This window comes from Erigeron canadensis, chromosome 5 (genome assembly GCF_010389155.1).
Source record: "Erigeron canadensis isolate Cc75 chromosome 5, C_canadensis_v1, whole genome shotgun sequence".
NCBI classification, from domain to species: domain Eukaryota; kingdom Viridiplantae; phylum Streptophyta; class Magnoliopsida; order Asterales; family Asteraceae; genus Erigeron; species Erigeron canadensis.
The window spans coordinates 6,011,605-6,037,559 of NC_057765.1; the positions used below are offsets into that span (position 1 = coordinate 6,011,605).

The 25,955-nt window shown below is 33.7% G+C and overlaps 2 protein-coding genes across 2 annotated transcripts; both read right to left on the minus strand.

The window, feature by feature from the left end:
- Positions 1-1,056: 1,056 nt before the first annotated feature.
- LOC122601947 (bifunctional dethiobiotin synthetase/7,8-diamino-pelargonic acid aminotransferase, mitochondrial) lies at positions 1,057-11,340 on the minus strand. The gene is made up of 14 exons (XM_043774675.1): positions 10,622-11,340; positions 7,565-7,735; positions 7,158-7,419; positions 6,561-6,641; positions 6,127-6,247; positions 5,313-5,461; positions 5,080-5,174; positions 4,383-4,498; positions 4,154-4,300; positions 3,510-3,643; positions 2,936-3,067; positions 2,726-2,860; positions 2,169-2,281; positions 1,057-1,503 (listed from the first exon to the last, which is right to left on the minus strand). The coding sequence occupies exons 1-14, from the start codon at positions 11,338-11,340 to the stop codon at positions 1,299-1,301; spliced, it is 2,580 nt and encodes an 859-aa protein (XP_043630610.1). The 3' UTR covers positions 1,057-1,298.
- Positions 11,341-13,241: 1,901 nt separating this feature from the next.
- Positions 13,242-18,845, minus strand: LOC122599444 (phosphatidate cytidylyltransferase 1-like). The gene is made up of 12 exons (XM_043771960.1): positions 18,607-18,845; positions 17,412-17,489; positions 17,051-17,304; positions 16,817-16,968; positions 16,503-16,644; positions 16,158-16,314; positions 15,984-16,031; positions 15,822-15,908; positions 14,970-15,098; positions 14,842-14,898; positions 14,354-14,437; positions 13,242-13,608 (listed from the first exon to the last, which is right to left on the minus strand). Exons 2-12 carry the CDS (start codon positions 17,484-17,486, stop codon positions 13,519-13,521), a joined length of 1,275 nt encoding a protein of 424 aa, XP_043627895.1. The 5' UTR covers positions 17,487-17,489; positions 18,607-18,845; the 3' UTR covers positions 13,242-13,518.
- Between the last annotated feature and the right edge of the window lie 7,110 nt (positions 18,846-25,955).

Here is a 25,955-nt window from a genome sequence, read left to right on the forward strand (position 1 = left end):
GCTGACATCTCTCCCTTGATGCCACGCCTTTTCTCAATTTTTATGGGTATATTACCCTCTATCCGCTAAAGTTCCAACTAAATTAACACCCGATTCAAAATTGAAATACTAGAAAATTATTTTAATGTCAAAACTACAAAAAGGGGTTAATTTATTTATCTTAAAATCATTGGGGTGTTACAATTGGGAAGGATATAAGGTTGTTACTTAGTTGAGATAGATAAATTGGGGCCGGAAGAATATTTGTGGGAAAACCATTTCGTTATGGATCAAGGTAGTTGCAAGTTCACAATCGAAGTAGTCCGCACGAACAAGTTCAAACTTGTTTGTTTACCCTTAAATCAACTGAGTTTTGTGATAATTTTGTATGACAATATTCTGCTTCTTGTTTCCATACATATACAATTTAATTTTCATGAGATATTGCCAAGAAGGTAAATTTTTAATGGTAAAAATCGACAATTTCTTTTCCACCAATAATAGTCTCGAACTATTTTATAAACTCTAATGACCTTAAGCTAAACACTTTTGCTCCGGTTACGCTTGGTTCCACAAAATGTTCATTCTTACAGTAATACAAATATTTTCCAAAATGCAAAAACGAATTTATTTTCTCAAATTTCATGGCATTCTTAAACCAGTTTAATTATTGTTAATGTTTTCAAATGGATTACAACTTACAAGTAATTGATAAAAAAACGTGACAACTCGGTCATAAAATCCTCACTTTATATATATTAATATTATTAAGATTGCTAATATAACGTTTTCCCTGTGTTTAATCCTAGACTTACTAGAAACTATATCATAAACCACAAGGTACATGTAATAGTCTAGAAATTGGTATAGCCTTGTTTCCATACATACACATCAATTGTTGATTTGAATTTGCTCAAATAAGTCCATATTTCTCAACTTTTTCGTATTTCTTTTCTTCTTTAATATAGGAAGCTTGTGGTTCTTTACTTCTTTTTCACAAAAAATTTAGCCCTACTCGGCATATAGACTCACGCCGTGCTCAACCTTGCACAAATATGATGAAAATGCTAAATGATGTGGATCAAGAGTTGGTTCTTAGTAAAGACATTAATGTCCATTCATTTGCCTTTCAAGTTTAATCTAACTGTTTGACATAGTACACACATAAACGTACATACACTGATATCTATCTATCTATATATATATATGGTTACTCATTTGCACCTATGACTATAAAACAATGTCGCCTAGCCATATTGTTTCAATGTAAACCTCGAAAATGCCATGTTCTCAGTACAAGCAAACTGGTAACTAGGCAATCAAGATTGTACTTCACACACCTTTTGGATCTTTTCTTGTCTGAACTCATCAAGTCTTGTGTAGAGAATTCTTAGCATTTGCAAGCAAACTTGAGGGGATGTGCACGGCCCACACATCATGTAGATGACATTTCCTAAGGGTCTCATGTAGATACCATCTTCCCGAAGCTTTAGAAGTAAAGATGTTGCACATAGTGATGCATACCTATATATACGAGGATTTAACCTTCAAAACATGAGCAAAAAGGATAGAAAATAGAAGTTGCAATATTGACCCACTTGACAAGTTCAAAGTTCCGAAGTTAATGCAACGAAATTAGGTTATTGATATACTAATAGTGTTTTTGTAATCATTTTGATCAGCTTATCCCATACAACCCAACCATCTTGCAACCTGTAAGCTTTTACATTATAGAAGGGATGTGATCCATATTCTACTTTCGATACCAGACATGTAATTTGTTCTCTGCCATTCCCTTTAATCATTAATACACAGAATCAGTTGCCTATCTTTTGATCAATCTCTGAAAACTTTTTACAATTACGAATTTTGCATTTGAAAGATACAAAATGTTAGACACATTGATTCACTGAGCAGTAGTTTGTATATTTGACCTACCCAAACATTTTTCAAACCTAAGATTGGTAAAACATAAAGACTTTCATAAGAAAGAGCACTTCTATTTAGCACACTAATTATTAACAATAATAGTTTTAATATTTTGGACGAAAAGTCTTTCCATCAACCCAGCCTAAACCTTAAAAAATTAATCTTTTTGAACTGTTACACAACCCACCCCATTCATCCATTTTTCCACCTTTATAGACAACATGTAAAAAAAAAGAAGTGAAGAGCAGAAATGTACACACCCGGAATCAGCGTCTTCTACTTCAAGCTCTACCGCAAAGAGAGTTCCCAATGAAACCACTCTCTGGACTGCTGGATGAAATGAGATCTTCAGAACTAGCTCTGGATCCCATAACTGCAAGAGTATCAGATATACAAACACATTCTTAACCTCCCTGTTTGATAACAAAGTAAAAATGCATTTAACAGAACTATTTTTGTGAACCGGGATAATCACGTCAATGTGTTTCCTGATGTTGACAATGAACACATTTGTAATTGCAGTTTAAAGTTCTGCCGATGGGTTAGATGATTTGGTCAAAACATTGTCATTAATACATGTTATAACAGGTCAGGTCAACCAAACACTTATTTGATATTTCTTGAAATTAGCAATGGGCAAAATGGTGGCTATATGTAAAAAAATTTAACCTGGCTTTTTCTGAAGTAATTTAAGAGGTACTGATGCATTTGAATGCACTTAGGATGACTTCTAAACCATTCGACCCATATGCGTAGCAAATAGGGGGAAAAGAAGGGGGGCAGAAAACAGAGAAAGTATAATCATGTTTCTAAGTACCTCTCTCAATTGATTCTGTTCTGCAATTAAATTAGGGTTTGTTTGAGGGTCCTTGAACCATTTAATGGAATTACAAGCAGCTGCACAACCCAAAGCATGCGCTGAATACGAGTGTCCATGCAGAAGAGCCTTTAGCTGCCACAAAAAGTACAAGTCAGCTTTTTTAAAGCGACAATCACAATGATGCGGGAAGATAGGATCATTACATACCTTTGAATCACCAACAAATGAGTCAAAAACATCATTTGTTGCCAAAGTAACAGCCAATGGTATCATGCCACCTGTCAATAACTTCGCAAAACAGGCTATATCTGGTTGGCATAAAAGTAACTTTGCTGCAGACTGAAAAAAAAAATAATCATTTTTCACTCAGTTCACAAAGAAATCAAACAGATCAAAGTTCTGGTAGCAATGATGTGCAATTAGGTAAATGCAGAAAATCAGCTGTTCATGTGGATCATGTAACACGAAAATTGGGCCATTTTTAGTTTGAGGCTGGTTGACCCAAAAAATTTATAAATTTAATCATGTTTTAAAATAAATAATTAGCAAATAACGTATCATATATGATGAAAATACAAGATTATTAGAACAATCATCCTTTAATAAAACGATTATTGATGTCATATGTGTTAGAAACACTTTTGAGTTTTTTTAGGATCCCTTTGACCCATTATTTAGCCTAGCATCCTTTATGCAACGAATTCGAGCATTTGATATATATGGGCCGATTGCCACTTCTTTCGCTATTTGTATGTATGTGGGTGAAGTAAAATCAACAAACCTCTACTCCCAAGCGCCAAAAACCAGTAAGAACTTCATCAAAAATAACTGGAATTTTTCTATTTTTACATTCTTTTACAAGTATGCGTTGGAACAGTGGGTCAACCATCAGCATGCCACCAGCCCCCTGTAACACTGTGAATATAAAAATGAGCAAAAAAGTTATTCCAGAATATTTGTTTACATAATATAGAAGCTTTTAAAGTTGCATAGAATTAATCTATTAAAGATCAAGTACATCATGATTAAGTATAGTCATAACTTTATCAGATTTAGGGGGTCTCTGGATATATGTGTCAGATGTGATATTGAATAATCAGATTAAAATCAGATAATCATCTCCAGTAGAAATAGTGTTTGGATGTGCTTTTGTCTTTGAAGTTGTGATTTAATCTAATAAGATGTTCAGGTTTATATTGAATTTAAGAAAAAGAAATACAGACGTGAAATGAGAGTGAAAGTCTCTCAACTTAGGCTAAAAGAAAGGGTCGATGGTTAATCCTATTTTAACTTTAGGTATCTAGTTTTGTTGCAGGTAGCACGAACATGGAACACTTAAACTCGATAACTAAGTCATGGTAATAAGATAATGACTTGCAAACAAGAAATCCTCCACTACTAAAAAATAGTTAAACATGCACTTACCTGGTTCTATAATTAACGCGCCGGCATAAGAAAATTTTGTTGATCCAGAACTTGACTGCAGTTCTTGTGATATATATGTTGAATAAATGGAAGCAAGGGTTGAACCATGTCTGCTTTTATTAAAAACTTGATCACGTGAGTTAAAAGCTGTTGAAAAGGTAAAATAATAAGTGAGTATTGTAAAATTACTAAAACACATTACAAAAAGACTGACAGGTACTTCACTTACATGTATCTTCCAAAATCACATCTTCGGCATATATATTTCTAGGAATGGCTATTTTCCAGACTCCGTCGCACATAGAAACTAATGGAGGATCCAAAAATAAGCCTCTTCCAGTGTACCTGCAAGTTTAATTTAATCATATCTTTTGAACAGATATATAAAAACAAGAGTACAACCGACCGTCTCACTTATTTATAAATGGTTCATTCCGGTTTTCTTTCATATCAAAGGGGTCAAATCACATAATTTGGCAAAAGGGAGATGGTATCTGTCAAAGTAGTAAACTGTTTTGAAAGTCGCCCTAAGGAAATTTCAAAGCATATAATATACTTATATACAACCGCATAAGGCCTATATTGTTTTATAAATATAGATAGATGAATATTGTAATCACATCGTGTTTGTAAACAAAAAATGCATTAATTAGTTATCATAAAGTGAGCAGAACGTAAAAAATTACTTTAATCCGTCACACCAGTACTTCACAGCTTAAAAAAAAGAAATGAATTTTCTTACAATTATAACAGATTTTACAGATGGCAAAATCTCTTATGAATATGATGCATCAATGCATTAGCAATATGCCAATGTAACTTCTGCTTGTTTGAACAAAAAAGTGTAATGATAAATGAAGAACTTTTAAAATTTTTAATATTTTGAGAAAAAAAATAACTCTATAATGAGAAAAAAGTAAACCTACCATGGTTGCTGCAGAAAACCAGTGTAGGGAGATGGGGCTTGTGCATCCATAGCACCCAATGTATCTCCATGATAAGATCCTTTAAGAGCTACAACCTAAAGAGGAGTGAAAGTAGCATATTATCGATAAGCCTTGCTAATAATGGCTCGTATGACCTATTCTCATATAAACTTATAAGAGTCTGGAATCATAAATGGAAAAGTCCAATACACTGAAAACATACAGACATATACCTTAAGCTCGATACCATTTTCAAGAGTGTTATCCTGCGGAAGATCCAAAAGCAATTCATTATCAACCAAGAATTTCCTAAATGCCATCTTGAGAGCAATTTCAATTGCTGTAGATCCGTTGTCCGAAAAATATGCCCGGGAAGCCCATCCTACAGAAATGAAAATTGGGAACATTGTGACTACGAAAACAGGACACTCTATTGGCTTAGGTTTAGTTGGTACAAAAACCAGTTCTAAATGGAAGAGTAGCTAATAGTGTTAAAGATCAATAGACGTAGCAGTTTCGGATCATCCACTAATACATGGGTAAAATTGGATTATGTTATATTTCAAACGGAGTAAAACTATGGAATATCGCATTCTACAATGAAAATAAGTCAAATGAATCGTAGAGGTCATGCAGGTAGAAGGTCACATGAAGTCTAGTTTCAGCGCATACAATCTCCTAAAACCATTTTATTCAAAGATTTATGTTATTTTTGTAATGGCCAGCCTTGTACAGTTGTACCTGTGCAATGTGGCGGCGGTAGCAAAAAGAAAAAAAAATGATAGAGAGGGTTTGGTTAGTGTGAATTATTTTTGGTGATATGACCGTGTAGGGTTGGTAAGCTGGAGAGATGCTTAATACAATATTATAGATATTGTTTTGTAAAAATTATTAGTGCACTTTGATCGTAAATCAATACAGCACATTTGATCTGTAAGAAGAAATAACCACTTTTACCCCCACCCTTTTTGACCTGCTACCCAACCCATCCGATCTGCCACCTCTAAATTCATGTACATGTTTGTCAATGGAAGTGAAAAAACCAACCTTTTCCTACACCTTTAAGCAAAAGTTCAGCACATTCAAGTGCTGGCTCATAAACATTTTCAGGGAACATTACATGCCCAAATCTGGCAGCAGTATAACCCATATCCTGTGCCAGCTTAGTCTGAACCACATAAATAAGTAAGCACCATTTAGAGAATCTTGCAGAGCCCATCCACCAATAAATAATAATAAAATACTGCTAAACGAAGAAACCCTTCTAAAACATAATACAATTATGAACAAATTACTCAAACTTTAACATCAATATACAGATTCTAGCTCAAGCTAGAGCTTGAATATTGATATAACTTTAGCAGAAAAAATGTAACTTAAATACCCTCTATTAAAGTATTAATTTTCTAGCTCTAATACTGATGAAAAACATCTAACATCAAATTCGTAAAGGGATCAATGATATTTGAAATCACACTGACCTGTAAAGCAGCATTAGGGCCCTGTGTCCACCAGCTTGCACAAGCGTCAAACATTTGAGTCATACGGTTCTCATCCTTCACCTGTACACAAATCAAAGTTCAAATCATGTTGACCCGTTACCACCCTTTATATATCTTTTTAAAACCTTTCAAAAATAGTAAAGCAATTCAAGGGTTGGAAAGACCGCGTTACGCAACAGGTGCCTTTTAAAACTTGACACGCTTCCTTTAACGCTTAATTTTCACTGTCACTTGTTTGACCCATTAACAAGACATAACTAAAAACGACCTATTTTCTAATAAATGGTTTGGAATTCCTCTCCTCGGGCACAAGCTGTTGGGCAAGTTGGGTAAAACAGGTCAAAACAAAGAATTTTTAGTCCAGATGGGGTGGGTTGATCCACAACTTCTTTTTGTCCATTTGATATAAAAGCTATCATTTAACCTGTCAACCATTCAACAATTTTTCATTTATATTTACCCATTAGAGTGACAGGCAATCAGATAAGTTCATTCATTAGAAAATGGGTTGAAATTGCCACCTCTTCAAGATTTTTTATCAAAAATACGAACAAAATATCCAAGTTAGAAGACAACCTTGTGAACTGCAAAGTTCTCTCCATAGCGAGAATCAATAACAGTGACCTTTTCCTCTGGTACAAGTTTGTGCTGAGTAAACGGCCACCAAAAAATTTCCTGTGCCTTCTTTGGCATTTCACTAAGTCTATATATTCTTTTTTGATATGATGACAACATTATCCCCTTAAGTGACTCGAACACACTCTGTGATTCATTAAACCACTCCATCAAGTTGTCTATTGGATCTTTTGGGATTGATGGAAGAACAAGAACTGGGACCCTTGCAAATTCAGAGAGAAAGACGTATTTGAGTTCTCTGAACTATAGAGGAAAATAACAAAACACCTATACACACAAGGATCCACAAGAAACAAAGAGCATTTCCATACATAAAAAATAAGATAAAAAGAGTTGAAAGCTTTCACCTGTTTCTCAGATATGATCGTAATGGCACATCATTTTCGAGACCATGATCTTCCAACACAATAGCAACAACATCATAACCTCGTATTGTCAGACTTTCATATGCTGAAATTGTAGCCGAAATACCGCCTAATTTTCCATCACCCACAAGAATAGAAGGTAACCGAAATGGCCTACAAATATATTATAAGAAACTTTAAGTTAATATTACTGAAGCATAAAGAAGTCACTATGAAGATCATATAACATAGCAGCCGAAGATAACATACCTGTTTGGCTGTTTCAGTTTTTGTGTATCAACTGTAGTTGTAATCACGCTTTAGTTTCTTTACACAAATGTATTATGATTTATGACATTTTATTAAAGGAAAGTGTCTCATGTCAAAATAGATATTTATATTGTTATGATGAAACTAACTGTTACGATCCCACGTCGGCCAAATATGGGATTGGTTGGTGGTTTATAAGCCTAGGTGTCCCCTCCTCCTTTGAGCTAGCTTTTGGGAGTGAGTTCTACACCTAGCTTATGGCTTGACACGAGCCTATTATGGGATGGGTTTGTATCAATTGGTATCAGAGCACTTTCTTGGTCCCTTAATTTGATCGACTGAAGTTTATCAATACTTCAATAGTGGCTTCCACTAGGAATACTACCATGGATGATTCTACCCACATTTATTAAAGAAACAATTATTGCTGCTATGCAAACTGCCATGGCTTAGATGAGTGCAAAGATGGTGGAAATAACAGCCGCAATGCAATCAAGCCCTACTCTGCAGGGTGGTGATGGTGGATCTATCCGTCAAAGACCTCCGGCGTCGCGATATAGCTGATTATCAAAAGTTGAATTTCCTAAGTTTAGCGGGATGATGTTAAAGGGTGGTTTAATAGATGTCACCAATTCTTTAAGGTGGATGGACTGGTAGATGCTCATAAAGTGGAGTTAGTTCCAATGCATCTTTATATGAAAAAGCAATTAGTAAAAGATTTGGATTTCTTGAGGAAGATCCAGATGCAGAACTCAGGAATTTGAGACAAGAAGATGATTATCAGGACTACCAAGATGCCTTTGAGTTGATTTACAGCAAGGTGAATATTTCTGAGCAGCAGGCTATCAGTTTCTTCTTGGGAGGACTAAAGCCAGTATTGGAGATGATAGAAATTAAGTTTAAACCCAAAGCTTTAGAAGATGCTTATTGTTTATCCAAGTTATATAATGCTAAAGTTCAGTTGGGACTTAAGTCAAACACTAGGCATGTCTTCTCCAAATATACACCCAATTCTACATCTTACATTGATACGAAACCATTGACATTGTTGCCCATTATTGTTAACATGAACCAACGAAAGCAGTTGACTCAAAAGGGGATTGAGGAAAAAAGGGCCAGGAACATGTGTTTTTATTGTGACCAAAAATACTACCCTGGTCTTGTCAAGGAAAAGTATTTTTCTTTAAAAATTGTGGCTGATAATAAGAGTGATAATGACTGGGAGACCACAAACTATGAGATGGAACCTGGGTCTAGCATACACCAAGATCAGACTCCACATATCTCTTTGGATGCGGGTGTATATACATTTGAAACAAGGAAGGTTCGAGGGCATCTGAAAAAGCAGTCTATTCACATGCTAATTGACTCTGGTAGCACTCGTAATTTCTGTAGCAGTAGCAAATGATAATGCCATTACTAGTTATTTTGAATGTAAAGGTATTCAATGGCAGTTACAAGGGGAAACTTTTACCATAGATGTTATATTGCTTCCTCTTGGAGGTTGTGAAATGGTTTTAGGCGTGCAATGGCTAGCAACTTTAGGAGAGATGGAATTTCACAAAATTGAGAATGGCATTTATGCATGAAGGCAGAAAGGCGTCCCTAAGAGGCTCTTCACATATGCTTACTAAGTGGAGTGATGGTAAGCAGATTGACAAGCATTTGAATACAGATGGCTAAATTGTCTTCTATGACATTGTGTGCATATCCAGTTGAGCTTAATAGTTTGTTGGGAAGGAGACAACATCAAAAGAAGAGAAGGATTCTCATCCTAATATACAACAATTAATTCTCAGTTTGAGGATGTGTTTGCTACTCCTACCGCTTTACCTCCACAAAGGAGCCATGACCACCAAATTCCACTTGAAGGGGGAGCTCAACCTATTAAAATTCGACCCTATGGGCATCCACCAGTCCAGAAAGATGCTATAAAGGTTATGCTCAAAGGGTTGTTGGAAGCAGGGGTGATAAGAAACAGTCAGAGCCTTTTCTCATCACCAGTGGTAATGGTTAAGAAAAAGGGTAACAGTTGCGCGTGTGTGTGGATTATAGAGAGTTAAACAAGCAAACCATCAAGGATAAGTTTCCCATTCCTGTGATAGAGAAGCTAATCGGTGAATTACATGGATATGTGGTATTTTATAAGCTAGATTTACGTTCTGGTTACCACCAAATCAGGATGTTTGAAGGCGATATACGAAAGACAACTTTCAAGGCTCATCAAGCTCATTATGAATAACCATTAGCCATTAGCAAGACAAAAAGACAAACAATATGTGTAACTGATACATTGACAAGACAATGCCCGTAATTAGCGAAGGAGAACAAACTAGTTCTGCTCGCCCGACCCCTCTCTTTATTTCTTTCTTCATATTATATTGTAATGGTGCATGTACATGAAATCGATTCTATTCATATATTTGTTACTACCTTATCTAAGATCTTAGTTAGCACACTTATAAAACACTGTTAAATGGTTAATTCATCCACACATATAAAAAAGGCCATATTTTCTTAACCCCAAATGGATGAATGATTACCTAATTCGAATTCCTAAAGTCAAGAAATTACTTTTAAAGAACCTATCCAAAAGCCAATCATAACTCAATCTTTAATAAGATGTTTGCATAACGTGGTATATCCAATTAAAAATCCCATTCAATTCAAAACACTTCTGTTATAGGAATTCTCAAAGGGTGTTTAGAATTGCATTTTACAAAGTATTTATGGTTTGGTACGATTAATAAACACGAAATCCAATATTGCTAAGAAATCATTTCAACTCACCGATACAAGTCACATTGAAGAGAACCAGACGAGCCAGGACTCGCAACACCACCAGCCGTCTCAACCAAAGTCAAAACACTACTCTCCCCCTTCTGACCATTACACGCCACCACGCCGATTTCCAAACACTTTTCCAACAAAACCAACACATCAGAATCCGCAACATTTGCCCCTTCTCTTTCTGCAGCCAAATGAGGCGATATCGCCTCTTTCCACGCATACATTGTCTTACATATCAACTCATTCCCATTCCCATTCCCAAGTTTCTTCCTTTCACAAAACCCATCTTCAAAAAACCCATTTTTACAAGACCCATTTTCAAGAATTTGGTTAGAAACATTTAGGGTTTGGTTAGAAGCCAAAAGGGCTAACTGTGGAAACCAGTTGGATACAATTTCCGGGGTTTTCCGGTACACGAAAGCCGAATCGGAGTCTTGAGGGAAGCCGGTTTGTAAGGGTTTGATGTAAATAAGTTTGTTTTTTTTGGAACTGGAAATATTATCTTTGAAAGAAGAAGCGGCAATGCCTGTTGAAACAAGGGTCTTGCCAACACCGGTGTTGGATGCCCAGATTGTGTAAATTGGGTGTGAGAGTGTGTGTGAAAGTGTTGATAGGTGACGGTGGAGATACGGTGGTTTGTTGTTCTGACGGCGGTGGCGGCGGCTGAGGAAGTGGCGGGAGTGAGTGAAGAAGAGAAGGGAAGTGTGTTTTTGGAACATTATTTTATTTTTTATTTTTGATTGATTTTTTGAACAATTATTTTCTTTTTGTTGGGTGTTGTGGATTTTGCCCTTTTGGGATTAACGGCTACGAATTTGAATACTATACATTACTTGGAGGAGTTTTTATCTAATACTCCGTATATTGTAATGGGAAAACTAGTATAAGTATTTATCATTTTGATATAATTTGATTAGATTTTATTAACATGATACTTGTATGATATGACGGAAACTAATAGTTATTTGTTAGGAATCAACTTTTTATGATTTTCAATATCATTTTGCTATTTTACACAACTTGTCATTGTGAAGGAAGAGAGAGAAAAATGTGTATTTAGATATGTTTTTGAGATATAGAGACAATATCTTTTGTATATTGTCATTTAGTATACTATTATGTACATTTTTGTTATGACCATTATATACATTTGTATTAAGTACATATCTTCTATTTTATAATATTGGTAGGTTATTAAGTACATATCTTTTATGCATGCATTGTTGTAGATGAATAAAAGTGGTGGTAGATATATCATTTCCCATTATATATACCTTGTATTGTTAATAGTTTAATCAAGAGAGAATACTGATTCCTTTCGCTTACGTCAATGATGCATTTTACAGTACTACCTCAAAAGTTCCCTATATTCTTTTGGCGCTAATTGCCCTTGCAGCGTTTTGAAAAGTAAGGTTTAGTGTCCTTCACTTGTCAGATATGACACTTACTCTTGGAAATGTCATGTATCATGCCACATTACGACATGTATAAGTACTATTGTTTATTGTGCTACCGCAATATATATCTTTAAATTGATTTGTGGTAGCTCTATGAGAATTACTTGGGCTTGTTTAACAGTCTTATCCATGGGTGGTTAGGCAACTACATCATGGTATGACCTTTGGTGGGAGGTTTAGCATTGTATAGCAACGTTGGTTTTTTAATTATTACCTACCTTTTTATCATCTTTTGAAAACAGAAAACAAATGTTTGATCACATGCTCCTTTACACAACAGGCAATTTTAAGGTTTGTATGCTAACAACAATTGCCATTAGATTAGGTTACCCTTTGTCAATAGATCTATTCTTATTTATAACATACGAGGGAAAGTGTCCACGCATTGCGGCGGTGAGATGGTAGGAGTGATAGGTCATAGGAGATGATAAGTCATAGAGTGTCATAGCCAAATGTTTTATCTGTAAGGGCTCCGCCCTCGGATTTAAAAATTCGTCGAAAGTACATCGAATGACATCTCTAATGAAAGAGCATGAAATTTTAAGAACACCCATATAATTTTTATAATTTATCGATGTACGGTTTGTGAGATAAAATATTTTGAATGAATTGGAGGAATAAATGATTTACGAAGAAGAGAGAAAAAAAATGATTGATTGAAATTTGAGGGGTATTATAAGTATATTAGCTAAGGATGTTTAAATTAATGAATAAAGAAAAGATTGTATTTTAGGTACTTCAAATCATGAATTAAAATTTCAAAATGGGCAAAATACTTTATATATATTTATAACATATAAATATTGCGTGGAGTTGGCATGCTTCATATATGAACCAGTTATCAAATTAAATGCATAGTTTTTGCATCTGTACGTCTGGCAACATTTCATAACACAGTTCGTAAAAGATGCCCAATTCAAAAACACTTGAGATGGTATTGAACCAATAATCAACTTGTACAAAAGAACTTAAACCCATATGCCATAACATGAAAATCAAGTCAACTTATTTGGTAGTTAGGATATATCTTTTAAACCAATTTCACACATCGAAAACCAAAAAAGCATCAAAACGCTATTAGATTTCTGTGTTCGAGCTCGATGTTCCTTAACTAATTACATAAAAGGTGCTTAAGGTCATTTTCGCCTACAAACAGACTAATATTGCTAACAGAGCAAGGAGTAAGGTCTATATTACAGAAAATATAAAATAACTTCATAGTATATAGAGCCAAACACTACACGGCTCTAATAAGAATTGCTAACCTTAAAACACATATTATGGTGTTTCAATATGCGTACAGATTACAACAAGCTTTTAAAGTTTAAACGAACTGAGGTCACAAGAATAACCACTGTACAACTGCTCGCATTCTAACAAACCTATTGGCATTCTAACAAACCTATTGGAAACCAAGTTACAATATTATCAATATACTCTCTAAGATTCACCAAATTGTCGATCCTTAATAATCTGTCCAAGTTTAGAGTACAATTCTCTCTGTTCGTCATAGGAGAGATTCATTACTATCTGTAACAACAAGATCTCAGTCAGATTTATTTTACCATGTATCCATATATACACACATGGGTCAATATGGGTTATGAAACAGGGTTTAGTGCGCCGGAATGCAACAAACTATGCCCAAAAGGTTATAGTGTGCACGAACTAACGTTTTTTTTTTATTGTATGCATAAACTTAATAAAAAAAGTTTATATCATGCAACTTTTTTGTGACCGACCAATAAAAACCTTACACGTGGCCTGTTCAAAAAATTTTTTTTACACGTGGCAGCTCATACGGGCTGCCACGTATACACATTGCATGATTTGAACATTTTTACTAAGTTTATGCATACAATAAAAAAAAACGTTAGTTCGTGCACACTATAACCTTTTGGGTATAGTTTGTTGCATTCCGGCACACTAATCCCTTATGAAACATCTCAGAAGTCAAGTGAGTTAAGATAGAAGATTTAACTAACAAAAAATATCAAATGGGTAAAGTGGGTCAAACAAGTTGATAATCATGTAAAATGTATAATGCATTCAATTGCAGATAACCTTATTGTAGTAGTATACTTTTGTAACAATATTTTACACAATAATTAATAATATTTTACCTAAAAATGTGTTTGTGGGTTCACCCAACCAGACCTCACCACCAACCCATGCTAAAGAATTACCCCGAGTATTTTAACCATCTCCCAAGCACACCACTTTTCGAACAAGACAACATTTATATCTAAATTATAAACAAAATTGGGTGGCATACCTGGTCTAAAATCATCCCAAGAGATACGCTCTGGGCCACAATAAAAGACTCGTGATAAATGTATGCAAAGACGGCCATCACCATCTACATTACAAGTCGAACAAGTTAAAAGACAAAATCAATAATCAACTGACAATCAAGCAACCAATTTTTACATCAAATTATTTGGAGAAAAGAAGATACAACTCTCTGTAGACTGTGCCATTTAACAGACATTGCAAGTAAAATAGAGGATTTAGCAAATAGAGTGCAGTTTGAAGCAATTCTGGAGATTCTCACTCAAAGTCCCATAAGGATCAGTTACGTAAAAATAATGCTTATGAAAAAAGGTAACTGGAACACTCTTCTTTGGAGTGTTCATAAAAACTGTGCAAGTCTTATTCATTTTATTTTTCCAAGTTAGCTCAAATACTTTAGAATAGTTTTATATAAAACCATATGCCAGATTAAGTCAAAAAAGTAGAAAATAGATAGGGCTGCCTGCTTACCTGGCAATCCATTCTGTCAGTCATTCCACCATGTCCAGGAATGCTATCCCCAAAATCCTACAAATATATGACAAAAAGCTAAATAAATATATGAATGAAGAAATAACAGCAAATAAAACAAATTGTACCTTAATATTGAAGGCTCTTTTGAAACCACTAGCAAAGAAGCCACCAAAAGGTGCAATGATTGAAGCAAAAAGTCCAAGGCCCAATGCATGCCATTGCACTGGCAGAATTTGGATCTCTGTCCATGGAAACTGAAAACATACATGCATAACAAAATAATTAGTGCCAACTTAAAGTAGATTGAGCTACCATCATTTTAAATAAAAACTTTAAAGCAAATTCAAGGTTTTTGTTAATAATATGCCGACTGATACAGCCCAACAAACATGAATTTGGAGACTAGTGGCATCCAAATAGTGCTTACTTGGTGCCTAAATTATGGAGATCATTGTGAACTTTCTGCTGTGAAACTCTTCGAGTTTTCAGAAGGGAAAAATGAAGAATAAATTTTTCATAAACAATATTATTAAAGCAAAAAAATTTGAATGAGATGAATCTTAAATTAAATGAGGGGGTGAGTTTCGGATGATTTTCATGCGAAAAATGTATTATTACAAAACATAGACAACTAAATGATTACAATAATTGGCCAAAACAATGATGCATAACTAACTATTCGATTTAATAAACGATTCACTTGTTAAATATGCTTACAAAGCTACTAAAACTAGTAATATGACTTCTTATAATAGAACGACATCAACAGTCGATGTATTTTTGATCACATTTAGGATAACTTAAGACCCGTTTAATCCACTAAACTCCTTTCTCATGATGGTTACTTAGATCTATTACTCTTTTGGCTAACCCATTGATTTTAGAAATAAAGCAAAACCCGAATAATGGGAAAAAATTCTCTCTACCCGCTCAAGACAAACATCAACGTTTATGAAAATATACTTAATTATACTTACCCATTCAGGAAGCCATCCAGGTAATGCAAAATTCTCGGGCTTAAATAGAGGGTCAGGGTCACATTGTAGCCAACCAGTTGATAGGTCCTGCATCACAATCCAATTAAGATATTATCTAATTTCAATCCAACTAAAATATGCTTCTTAAAATAGTGATATCACCTTTCTAGGGCACGTTAACCACTGGAAGCGACCAAAAAAATTAGCAAGCTGCAGACAAGCAAAACATGATCAATATAAGTTTAGAGTGTAGCATCAAAACATACTTTATCAGTCAATCTACATTGAAATCATAATTTGTGTAAACTATACAAGTTAAAAGAAGAGATTGCTCACCAAGAATGCAGATATTATCGTGGTAAATGAAGCTCCAATGAAGCCCTCCCAAGTTTTTTTAGGGGATAACTTGATTAATGGGGTTTTTCCAAAAAAGAAACCAAAGATGTAGGCAGCAATATCGTTGATGACAATCAGTGATGCTGGGAGAAGGAACCTGCATTGCAATTGGCTTCTTAAACTTGTAAAGAAAAAAAAAAACAACCTTGGACTACAGGGATATGGAGGAAAATAGTTGGAGCCTATAACTATAATTTCATTATGAGAGCCTTAGTAGAATTCTTTATGCTACAACTCTAACGTATATATGGGCTATAGCTGTCTATAGAGAGAAATCCTGTATACCAGAAAATTCCCTCAAAAATGTTGGCAACTGTGAATGACGACTGAGTAAAAACCACTATAAGAATCATATGGGTCCATGCATATTGCCCAAATTGATACTTGTACAGCTTCTTCTTTAGTGAAAGTATAAACCACACAAAACCTGGACCAATATAAATAAAAGATTAAAGTTCATTCACAACTCAAAAGATGGCAAAACATAATGTATGCTAGTGTCTTGTTAAACATTAAGGTCTAATAAGCAACCATATGAAATAAAAAAATAAAATTAAAAAAGAGAGAGAGAAATACTATAGAATCGCAAAATTGCAAACCTATTAAATATAATGAATAACAGGTAACCATGTGATATTTGATGAGGTTGCCCACAAGTTTATACCAAAACTTGTCTGTTGTAACCGTATTTACCAGTCGTTGAGTAAGTATACGGCCATATACAAATAGCATCGCTGTGAAGAAGATGTGCCTAGAAAAGTAGAAAAACCAATAGTGTTTGTTATTCTTATCATTTTAAGAGCAATATTGCACTAAAAAGTTTTTTTTTTTACCAATTTAAAAGCCTAAATCCAGGTAGTTGCTTGTCTTCGTGTGCTTTTCTTAATAAATTGAACAGTTCTTTCGCCATAAAGATTTGAATTATGACAATCATGGCCCAGATATAAAGATGACCCATGTAGACAACAAATATAAAGCCGCCAATCATCCAAAAAGTCGAATAAGCACGAACCAACATTGACTTATACTTATTTTGATCATTTACGAGCATCTTGGTTCCATTTGCTTCGCCAACGTCAGCTGGAACCTGCTATCCAACATGGACGGGTCAATCTATCTATAATTCTCGAGAAAAAAAAATTATTACTGATATTTAAACATTAAACAATGAGCATAAATGAATTCAAGTCATGCCTCGTTTGAACCCCTACGCCGCCGAGCTCGTCCGGTATGCGTAACCGCTACACCACCGTCATTCTCCTTTGTCATGGCCTGTCAGCAACAAACATAACCAATGTAATGCAGTAACATGTGAATCAAAATGAACAAGAAAATCACATTATATACAATGACATGATATGATTCCTAAATTACATAAGTGTGAGATTGTGAGAAAGCATGAACAAAGAAGATACAACAAGTAAGCAAGCCAACTTGGATAACAAAATCATATCGATCACAATAAACTAAAATTGAATTATAAAGGACTACACCTCCCACTCAAAAATTATTATTAATCAAATATGTTAAGTCCATTCTTAGGCAGTTAGATATCGATAAACTCATACGGTAATCAACATCTCTGCCCCCATTATTTTAATTAGAAACTTAAACGCCTGAAACAAATGAACCATAGACTCTTCTCGATTCGACTCAGTATAATAAAAATACTATTGTGGAGTAACCTTTAACAGGTATCGCAAATTGATTCTATCACAAACAAGATGATGGAAGGAACTAAGCAAATATCATTAGATTTCACAAAAAAGAAAAACAGGTGAAGCATGAGTGATGGGAAAACTAAAATCATATATAACGTAATAGGTATCAAAAATTGAATGATTAATGCCATTCTAACAAGTTGAAAAAACTAAGGGCGCGTTTAGTTGCAGAAAATGTTTTCTAGTTTTTCATTTTTAATTTTCTAGAAAACGAAAGGAGTTTTCCATCTCTAGAAAAAAAATGAAAATTTTGAAAACGCGTTCCAAACTAGAAAATGGAAAACAATGTGAGGTTTTCAAAATTCAGAAAATGGAAAACAATAAAAAAAAAAAAAAATGTTTTCTAATTTTCCATAGGAAAGTGGAAACAGTGTTTTCTGTTTTCATGGAAATTATTTTGGAAAACAACAATTTGAACGCGTTTTTTGTTTTTCACGTTTTCTTAGAAAACAAAAATGGAAAACAAGGTGTTTTCCGCAACTAAACGCACCCTAGTTAACTTGTTTATCAAATATTCAAATAAAATCAAAATAATCAAAAAAATTTCTCGAATTGTAAATAAACTATAAACTAAGCAAACAAACTATGAACTAGCTAATTAAAGATTAGAGAAATCCGAAATAATAAAAAAAAAATGATGATAAACTGTTGAAACAGGATGTACATACCAGAGGGTAAAATCTTCAGAGGGTGGCCGGAGTTGCTAGAGGTAGAGTCACCGGATCGGATCCGGTCAAAATCCGGCGAAAACTTTCCAAAGATATGATGTTTCCGGCCACAAATACGGCGATTTTTGAAGTCAAATCCGACGAGTATCTTTTTAGTTGATGAAAGAAAAGGGAGAAACTGGAGAAGAGATGAGAAGGGTGCGTACCTATTTCCTAGATTCGAAAAGCCCAATATTCTTTTCTTCTTAGACCTATATTTTTATTGAAAAGCCCAGCTCATTTATTTCTATTATATGGAGTGTTTTTATTTTTATTTTAATCTGTATTTGACATAAGGGTACATCTCATCATATCATGGTAAACTCTACATGTACTTGATAGGGAGATCATAAGCCTCATGAGAAAAATCTTCGAGATATATTCCTCTAGAGAGTCGAACCTATGACCTGAAGTAAAACTAGAGATGACTCCAACCAGTTGATCTAGCCTTCATTGTCTATTTAATTGTATTTATATTCATTAGGTTGATAGCCCAGTAACATAGGAAGACGGAAGTCTTTCAATGAAGACTTGTTTTTGCAGGGACCAGGTTCGAGATGGGAGGAGGCAAATTAATTGTCGTGCTTTTTGATGGATTAATAGAGGGTTTGTCCTCATATAAGGTATAAAGTGAGAGATCTCTCTAGCCTGGACATAGTTAAAACAACATAGTCTAAGACCCCCCGTTGTGATGTTCGATCCGTACTTGTCAAAAAGAAAAAAGAATTAAATTGCTATGATAGGCTATATAGATTTATAATAATATTATTTTTTTTATATAATAAATCTGATATATATATTTATTTATGTTTATAGTTTATTTTTAGTCATATAACTAGTATTTCTACCCGGACGTTGCCCCAAGAGAAAAACAAAAATCTCACGACAAAAGTTAAAAAACATTAAGCCGAAAAACAAAATTTGTGTGACAAAAAATTAAGAAAATAAAAGTTATGGTCAAAAGTAAAGAAAATAAAACTTTGGTGACAAAATTTAAAAACCAAAAGTTATGTAGTAAAAACAAAAAAAAAGAAAATTTTCGGAGCGAGACTTAAAAAAAAAAAGTTATGTGTAAAAAATTACAAAAGTTAAGAAAGTTTCCATGGCGAAAGTTTAATAAGTAAAAGTTATGTGGTAAAAATAAGAATAGGAACACTTAAAAACCAAAAGTTATTTGGCAAAAAAAAAAAATAAAGCAAAACTTTGGTCACAAAAGTTAAAAAACTTAAACTTGAAAACAAACTCCGTTAAATACCTTTTTGTAACTACCGTTAGTTATTAACAGCCGTTAAGACCATTAAATTAATTTCGGTGTGCAATAGCTAATTGTACCTTATGCATTAGGGGGAGTACTTTTAGCTACAGTACTCCCCTACTCCCCCCTGACACACCGACCTTGAGATTTAGTAGTTATATATAATTTCAAAAACTAATTTTTTTTATATATACAAACCCAATCTGATTTTTCCTCCATACGATTCAAGTCATCAAAAAATCCTAACTCCCCTCCTTGTGAGTTCGATCTTGAGTCCCAAGTTTCCTAATCTTAGTTGGAAGTGTTGCCACAAGTCGTATTTCCCCTTTTTGATTGAAACCCTATCAAACTATAATGACAAAAAGGGCAAGAAGTAAGGTGCGTAAGGATTATTAGGGTTAAGATAGATTTATTGTATATATATATGTCATAAGTTAAGTTGGATTGAGAACTAAAAAGTTGTTAAGAACCATGAGAACTATTCTAGATCAATCAATTTTTTTCAATATCAATAATTTATTTTTAAATCCAAAAGGGTATTTTAGTAATCATTTTATCCTAACCTATTTAGTAAGATTACATAATTTTGTCCCTTTTTTTTTGAGGAATGCTATATATGCTAACAAATTACAAACTCTTTTTACACTAACATACGTGGACGGTGTGGTGAGCCTCCATATCATTTAAATTAGTTTACCAATTTATTGTAACCTAACTCTAGTTAAATTCTTGAAAATTTTTGTATCTTTCTCACACTCTCTCAATCTCCTCTCTCCCTCCGATCATAGAAACATTTTTCTCTTCCATACACAAATCTAACCCAGAATTCCTAAATAGGCAAAGAAAACCCAAGATCGTCATATACACATCACAACCCTCATATATCTTATTTTCATCTTTTCTAAATCTATATTCACATATATAAAAAAAAAATTAAACCCCTCCCTCCTTTGTGAATCCTTATCTTCTTCTCCGTCCATTATCTCCTCCATTGTCGCCGTTAACTTCTACCACCCCAAATTTTAACCATTGTTAAATTTTAACCGGGGCCTGTGGAGTGGTCTAACTAAGGTGTTTTTGTGATAACAATTTGTAAATGATGTTTTGTAAGTCTTAATATTAAGGCTGGCCATTTCATGTATTTAGCTATGGACACATCACAAAAAAAAAGTTTATCAATTGACGATATATGAAACTTTCTGATGGATGCTGCAATTCAATTAATCATAGATAAACCACAAATAATTTGGATCTTGACAATCTCTGTTTTTTTGTTCAATTGAATGTTAGAAGAGATTCAACTTGTTAACCCTTAAATACTATGCGACTAGTAGCAAAATTGCACAACAATTATAGATTCTCAAAACAAGGTTGCATAAAACAGTAAAACAAGAATGGTATAGCATGTACCATCGTATGGTTGCCAGCGATACTTAGCACCCGAACCTGAATTCCAAAGGTTTAAGACTTGACCGTTTAGAATACATCATTGTAACATTATCAAAACTATAAGTTACTTTTGAACTGAAACAATCAAATCAATATGAAAACTAAATACAAGATTATGCTACATTGGAGTAATAAAACTCACTCAAATATCATTGAATTAATCAGGTACTTTTCATGTTACAAACTTTCTTGATAAACTTGAAAAAAAATATAAAAAAATCACATGGTTATAAAAACTCAACTGAAAATATTATGGAATTATCCAAAAAAGTCATAATCAACTAATAAAACTCAATCGAATAAACTGGAATTTCCTCAAACACTTGGTGTAATTTATAACTTATATACAATTTCTTTGATCCATTAATCAAACTTCAATATAATATACTCGTAGTATACATGTTTGAATCGTCTTAGGACATGAAAAATGATTTGCAACGAAAATAATCAGGCATCATACCGAAACCCATAACAATCGACGGTCCTTACTTGTAGCCTTTATCTTCTTTGTGTATATGACGATCTTCAGTTTTCTTGGCCTATTTGGTGATTCTGGTTTGGATTTGTTTATGGGGAGAGAAAAACATATTTACTATCGGAGGAAGAGAGGAGATTAAAAGGCTGCGATAATGTATACAAGAATTTCCAAAAATTTAACTAGAGTTAGGTTAGTATATATTGTTAAATTAATTAAATGACATGGAAAAACCACCTCATCCTCCACATAAGTTAGTATAGAAAACATTTGTAATTTGTTAGTGCATATAGCATTTCTCTTTTTTTTTTTACCCCATTAGTTCAAGATTCAAATGCATTGTTTCGATATTTGATTTTCTATCCAATGCACGTTCCTACATTATAAGAAAATATTTTCAAGTGTTTTTTTATAATATGAACACACATTAACACTTATTATAATAATAATAAAAATAATAATAATAATAAAAAGTTTAAATGACAAGCCTGCCATATATAATAACATTCTATACAATAAAAATAATAGAAAAACATGAACTATATAAACATATTGAATATAAAATGTACACATATGAACACTTATAATAAAATTTTTTGATGACATGCATGTGTATATTTCGACAAATTATATTTTTTACAAGTTAAAATTTTATGTAAAAAATATTCATTCTCTTATACACAAACTATAAAAAAATTATATTTCGACACATTAACTACATCTTGGATTTTAGACATGTAGATGTCAATATTCATTCTCTTATACACCAAAGATTTTTAGCGTCTACATACTAATTTCAAATTGCTTATGTGAACATATATGATCTTTAGTGAACATTAGTTGCATACACATGTGGATAAATATGATCGTTAGTGAACATTGGTTGCATATACATGTGAACAAAAATGATCATATGCATATGTGAACATTGGTTGTGTACACATGTGAACAATATAAATGTGGTTAATAGTATATAACACATATATACTGTTTCAACATGTTCATCGTCTATTTTAATCTTTGTTTAATACATATTAATTAAATTTGAGGTCTATGCCTGTGATAAATTTTTTCACTTCTAATTTTACTTAAATTTGTACAATTACATGTGAATTTGTACACATGTAAAAAAATACAATTATTTCAAGTTCTTTGTAAACTATTTTTCATCAACATGATTCACATTTTTTGTAAATAGTAATAGACATTAAACAATAACCCTTCTAATGAAACTTTTTAAATGATACAAAAGTTGTAACACCCCGCTAAAGCGGAATATACGGGATGCATAGATAAGCACAATTGCACACAGTCCAAGTTCCAACACAGCCAATAACATTAACAAAGAACACAAGTACGATAGTTATTACAGAACATGAGATGTACTCAAAATAGTCAATAATCATAAGACAGAACAATTGTCTTTAAGAACCAGAACTTGAACTAAAATAGCAAGGAAAGTCTTCACAGCTCCAGATCTTGTACGCTCGAACAATCGCCATAAGGATGAGCTTAGAAAGGAAGACTCCTATGCTAACAAGGTCTACTTAGCTTAGCCTGGAAAGCATGTAAGTTCAAAAGGTCAACTACAAAAGTAGTTGGTGAGATTCACATAAAGTACGTTTAGCTTACATATAAGTATATATGTATAATAAGAACTCGATCACAAGAACAAGATCATAAGTTTTGTACGTTGAACCAATGTACTTTTTAATAATAAGAACTAAGTCATGAGGTCTGCACTTTGAACATAAGTACTTCATAATAGTAAGAACAGAACAAGAACATATAATGAACTTGAGATATAAATTATCACTGCTAACCCGATTGGTCAGAACTGAACTGTAATGTAATGATGTGCTCATATAGCTCAAGTACGTCAAATAAGGTCTAGATTAGAACAAGAACAAGTAATATGCATCCTCCAGAACTGCGGAGAATGAGGGTGGGCCTACCCTAATAGCGCTGTCCATAATTACCTACGGTTCATTCCCTGAACTGTGGGATATGAATTGATAACAGTGAACAAGAACTGAACAAGTACATGTACGAACTAGAACATGATAACAATCGAGTACAGTAGTATAAATGTATTTAAGATCCTGACCATTCAAGACTTAAATACCCTTTTAAGAATCATATCATGAGTAGTTCAAGATCATAATATAGTACGTAGGATAGTTCAAGAACATACGTACAAGTACAAAATAGTTTTCATGCTTTTCAGTCCCCGATAAAAGAACTTGAACAAAATGTACGAAAGGGGGATTAGTGAACTCACAGTGATCTGGTACAAGCACAGTAGTAAGCACAGAGATAGATAAGTTATATCTATCAAGATCCAAGCACGTCTTGATGAAAGCCTAAGTACATATCATTGATCGTAAATAAGTTTATATATTAGGTCAAGTGATTAATTAATCACTGAAATGCCCTTGATGATCTAATGATTTGGTCATTTGAAGATCTTTGAACGTTTTGACTCAAAAGAGTTTAAATGAACTTTAAGTACATGAATTGGACTCGAACTGAACTTCTTAGAACTCACACATAAGTACTTATCGTGTTAGTGAGTTGAACGTGTCTCTAATAATGAACTTTAGCCTTAAGAACTCAATTTAGTTGTTCATAGAACTTGTACTTTAATAATCAAGATATAACATGTCTTTAGTGTACTTAATTAGGGTTTGCACGATGTACATCGTTTTAGATCGATTCATGAACTAGCTTTGATGTTAATAAGTAGCCTTTGGTGTGATTGATCGAGTGATAATGATGTTATGAACTGGTTTAGAGATTAATGATCAAGTGTGGTATGTTATAGAACAAGTTCGTGTTGTTTCCTGATGAATACAAGGGTGTCCAGGGTTTTGGTTGCAAGGTCGTCCCACTGGACAAGTTCAAGATCGTTCTAGGTGTTTCATGTTCAAGATCGTCTCACTAGACCAAGTAAGATCGTCTTATTGAACAGGGTACAAGATCGTTTTAGTGGACAGAGCACAAGATCGTTTCAAGTGTTAAGATACAAGATCGTTTTAAGTAAGGAGGCTCAAGACCATCTTAAGTACATGCTCAGGATCGTTTTGGGGTTCGAACTAGGTCAAGATTGTTTTAGTTGTCAAGTCAAGATCGTCCCATTTAACAAGCACAAGATCGTCCTATATTTCAAGGTCAAGAACAAGATCACATCTAGTTTCATGAACAAGTGTTTGAGCAAAACCGATCCAAAGGATCAGTTACCCATTAAACGTACCAACAACATCACAACACCACACAAGATCGAACGAACAAGTACGAGGTACCAAGTAAGCTGCCTAAGACGATCTTGGGACAAGATCGTCCCATCCAAGATCGTGCCAATGCCCAAAACGGGCTGAACAACACAATCACACATTACGAAGGTCTAGATCGATTCCGGGACTTGTTAGAACATAGCATTAGTACGTATATGCACCTTAATACTAGCCAATAACATTTTTAACGATTTCAAGACCATTTATAACATGAACAAGTTGTGGCACATCAAGAACAAGTTTTCCTTCACTTTCAAAAATGGGTTTTGTAGATTAAAGCATGTTATGACCCAAATTTGTTCCCACAAATGTTATTAAACACATTTAGACATAAACCCATTAATCATTAACACGATTTTCAATTAAAATTGGACCAAATCATCAAGAATATGAACTTGAAAAAGTACACTTTTAATTTGATCAAAAACTCATAATTTGTTGTTGTTACCTGAGATTTAATTCCAGAAATACGTTTTGATTTTCACAAGGATGCTAAAAGTACAAACGATTTTGGTTTAACAACCCAAAATCAAAGGATGAATTTTGTGTGTGTTTTAGGTGGCTGCACTAGGTGTTTTTCTAGAGAGAGAGAAGAAAGATGGAGAAGAGAATGAATAGTGGTTCCCTCTCAAGGGTTTCCATTTCATTCTTTATATACCTTTCTCATATTAAATGAACTCAATAAATGCAAGGACTATTTGCGAACATTTTGAACTAGAAATTTTATGAACACGAACATTTACGAACCGAACTTTAATATTTCATCGTACTTAAGCATGAACTCGTCTAATAAATCAAGATTTAAGATCAAATTGACCTTCATATAAGCACATAATTT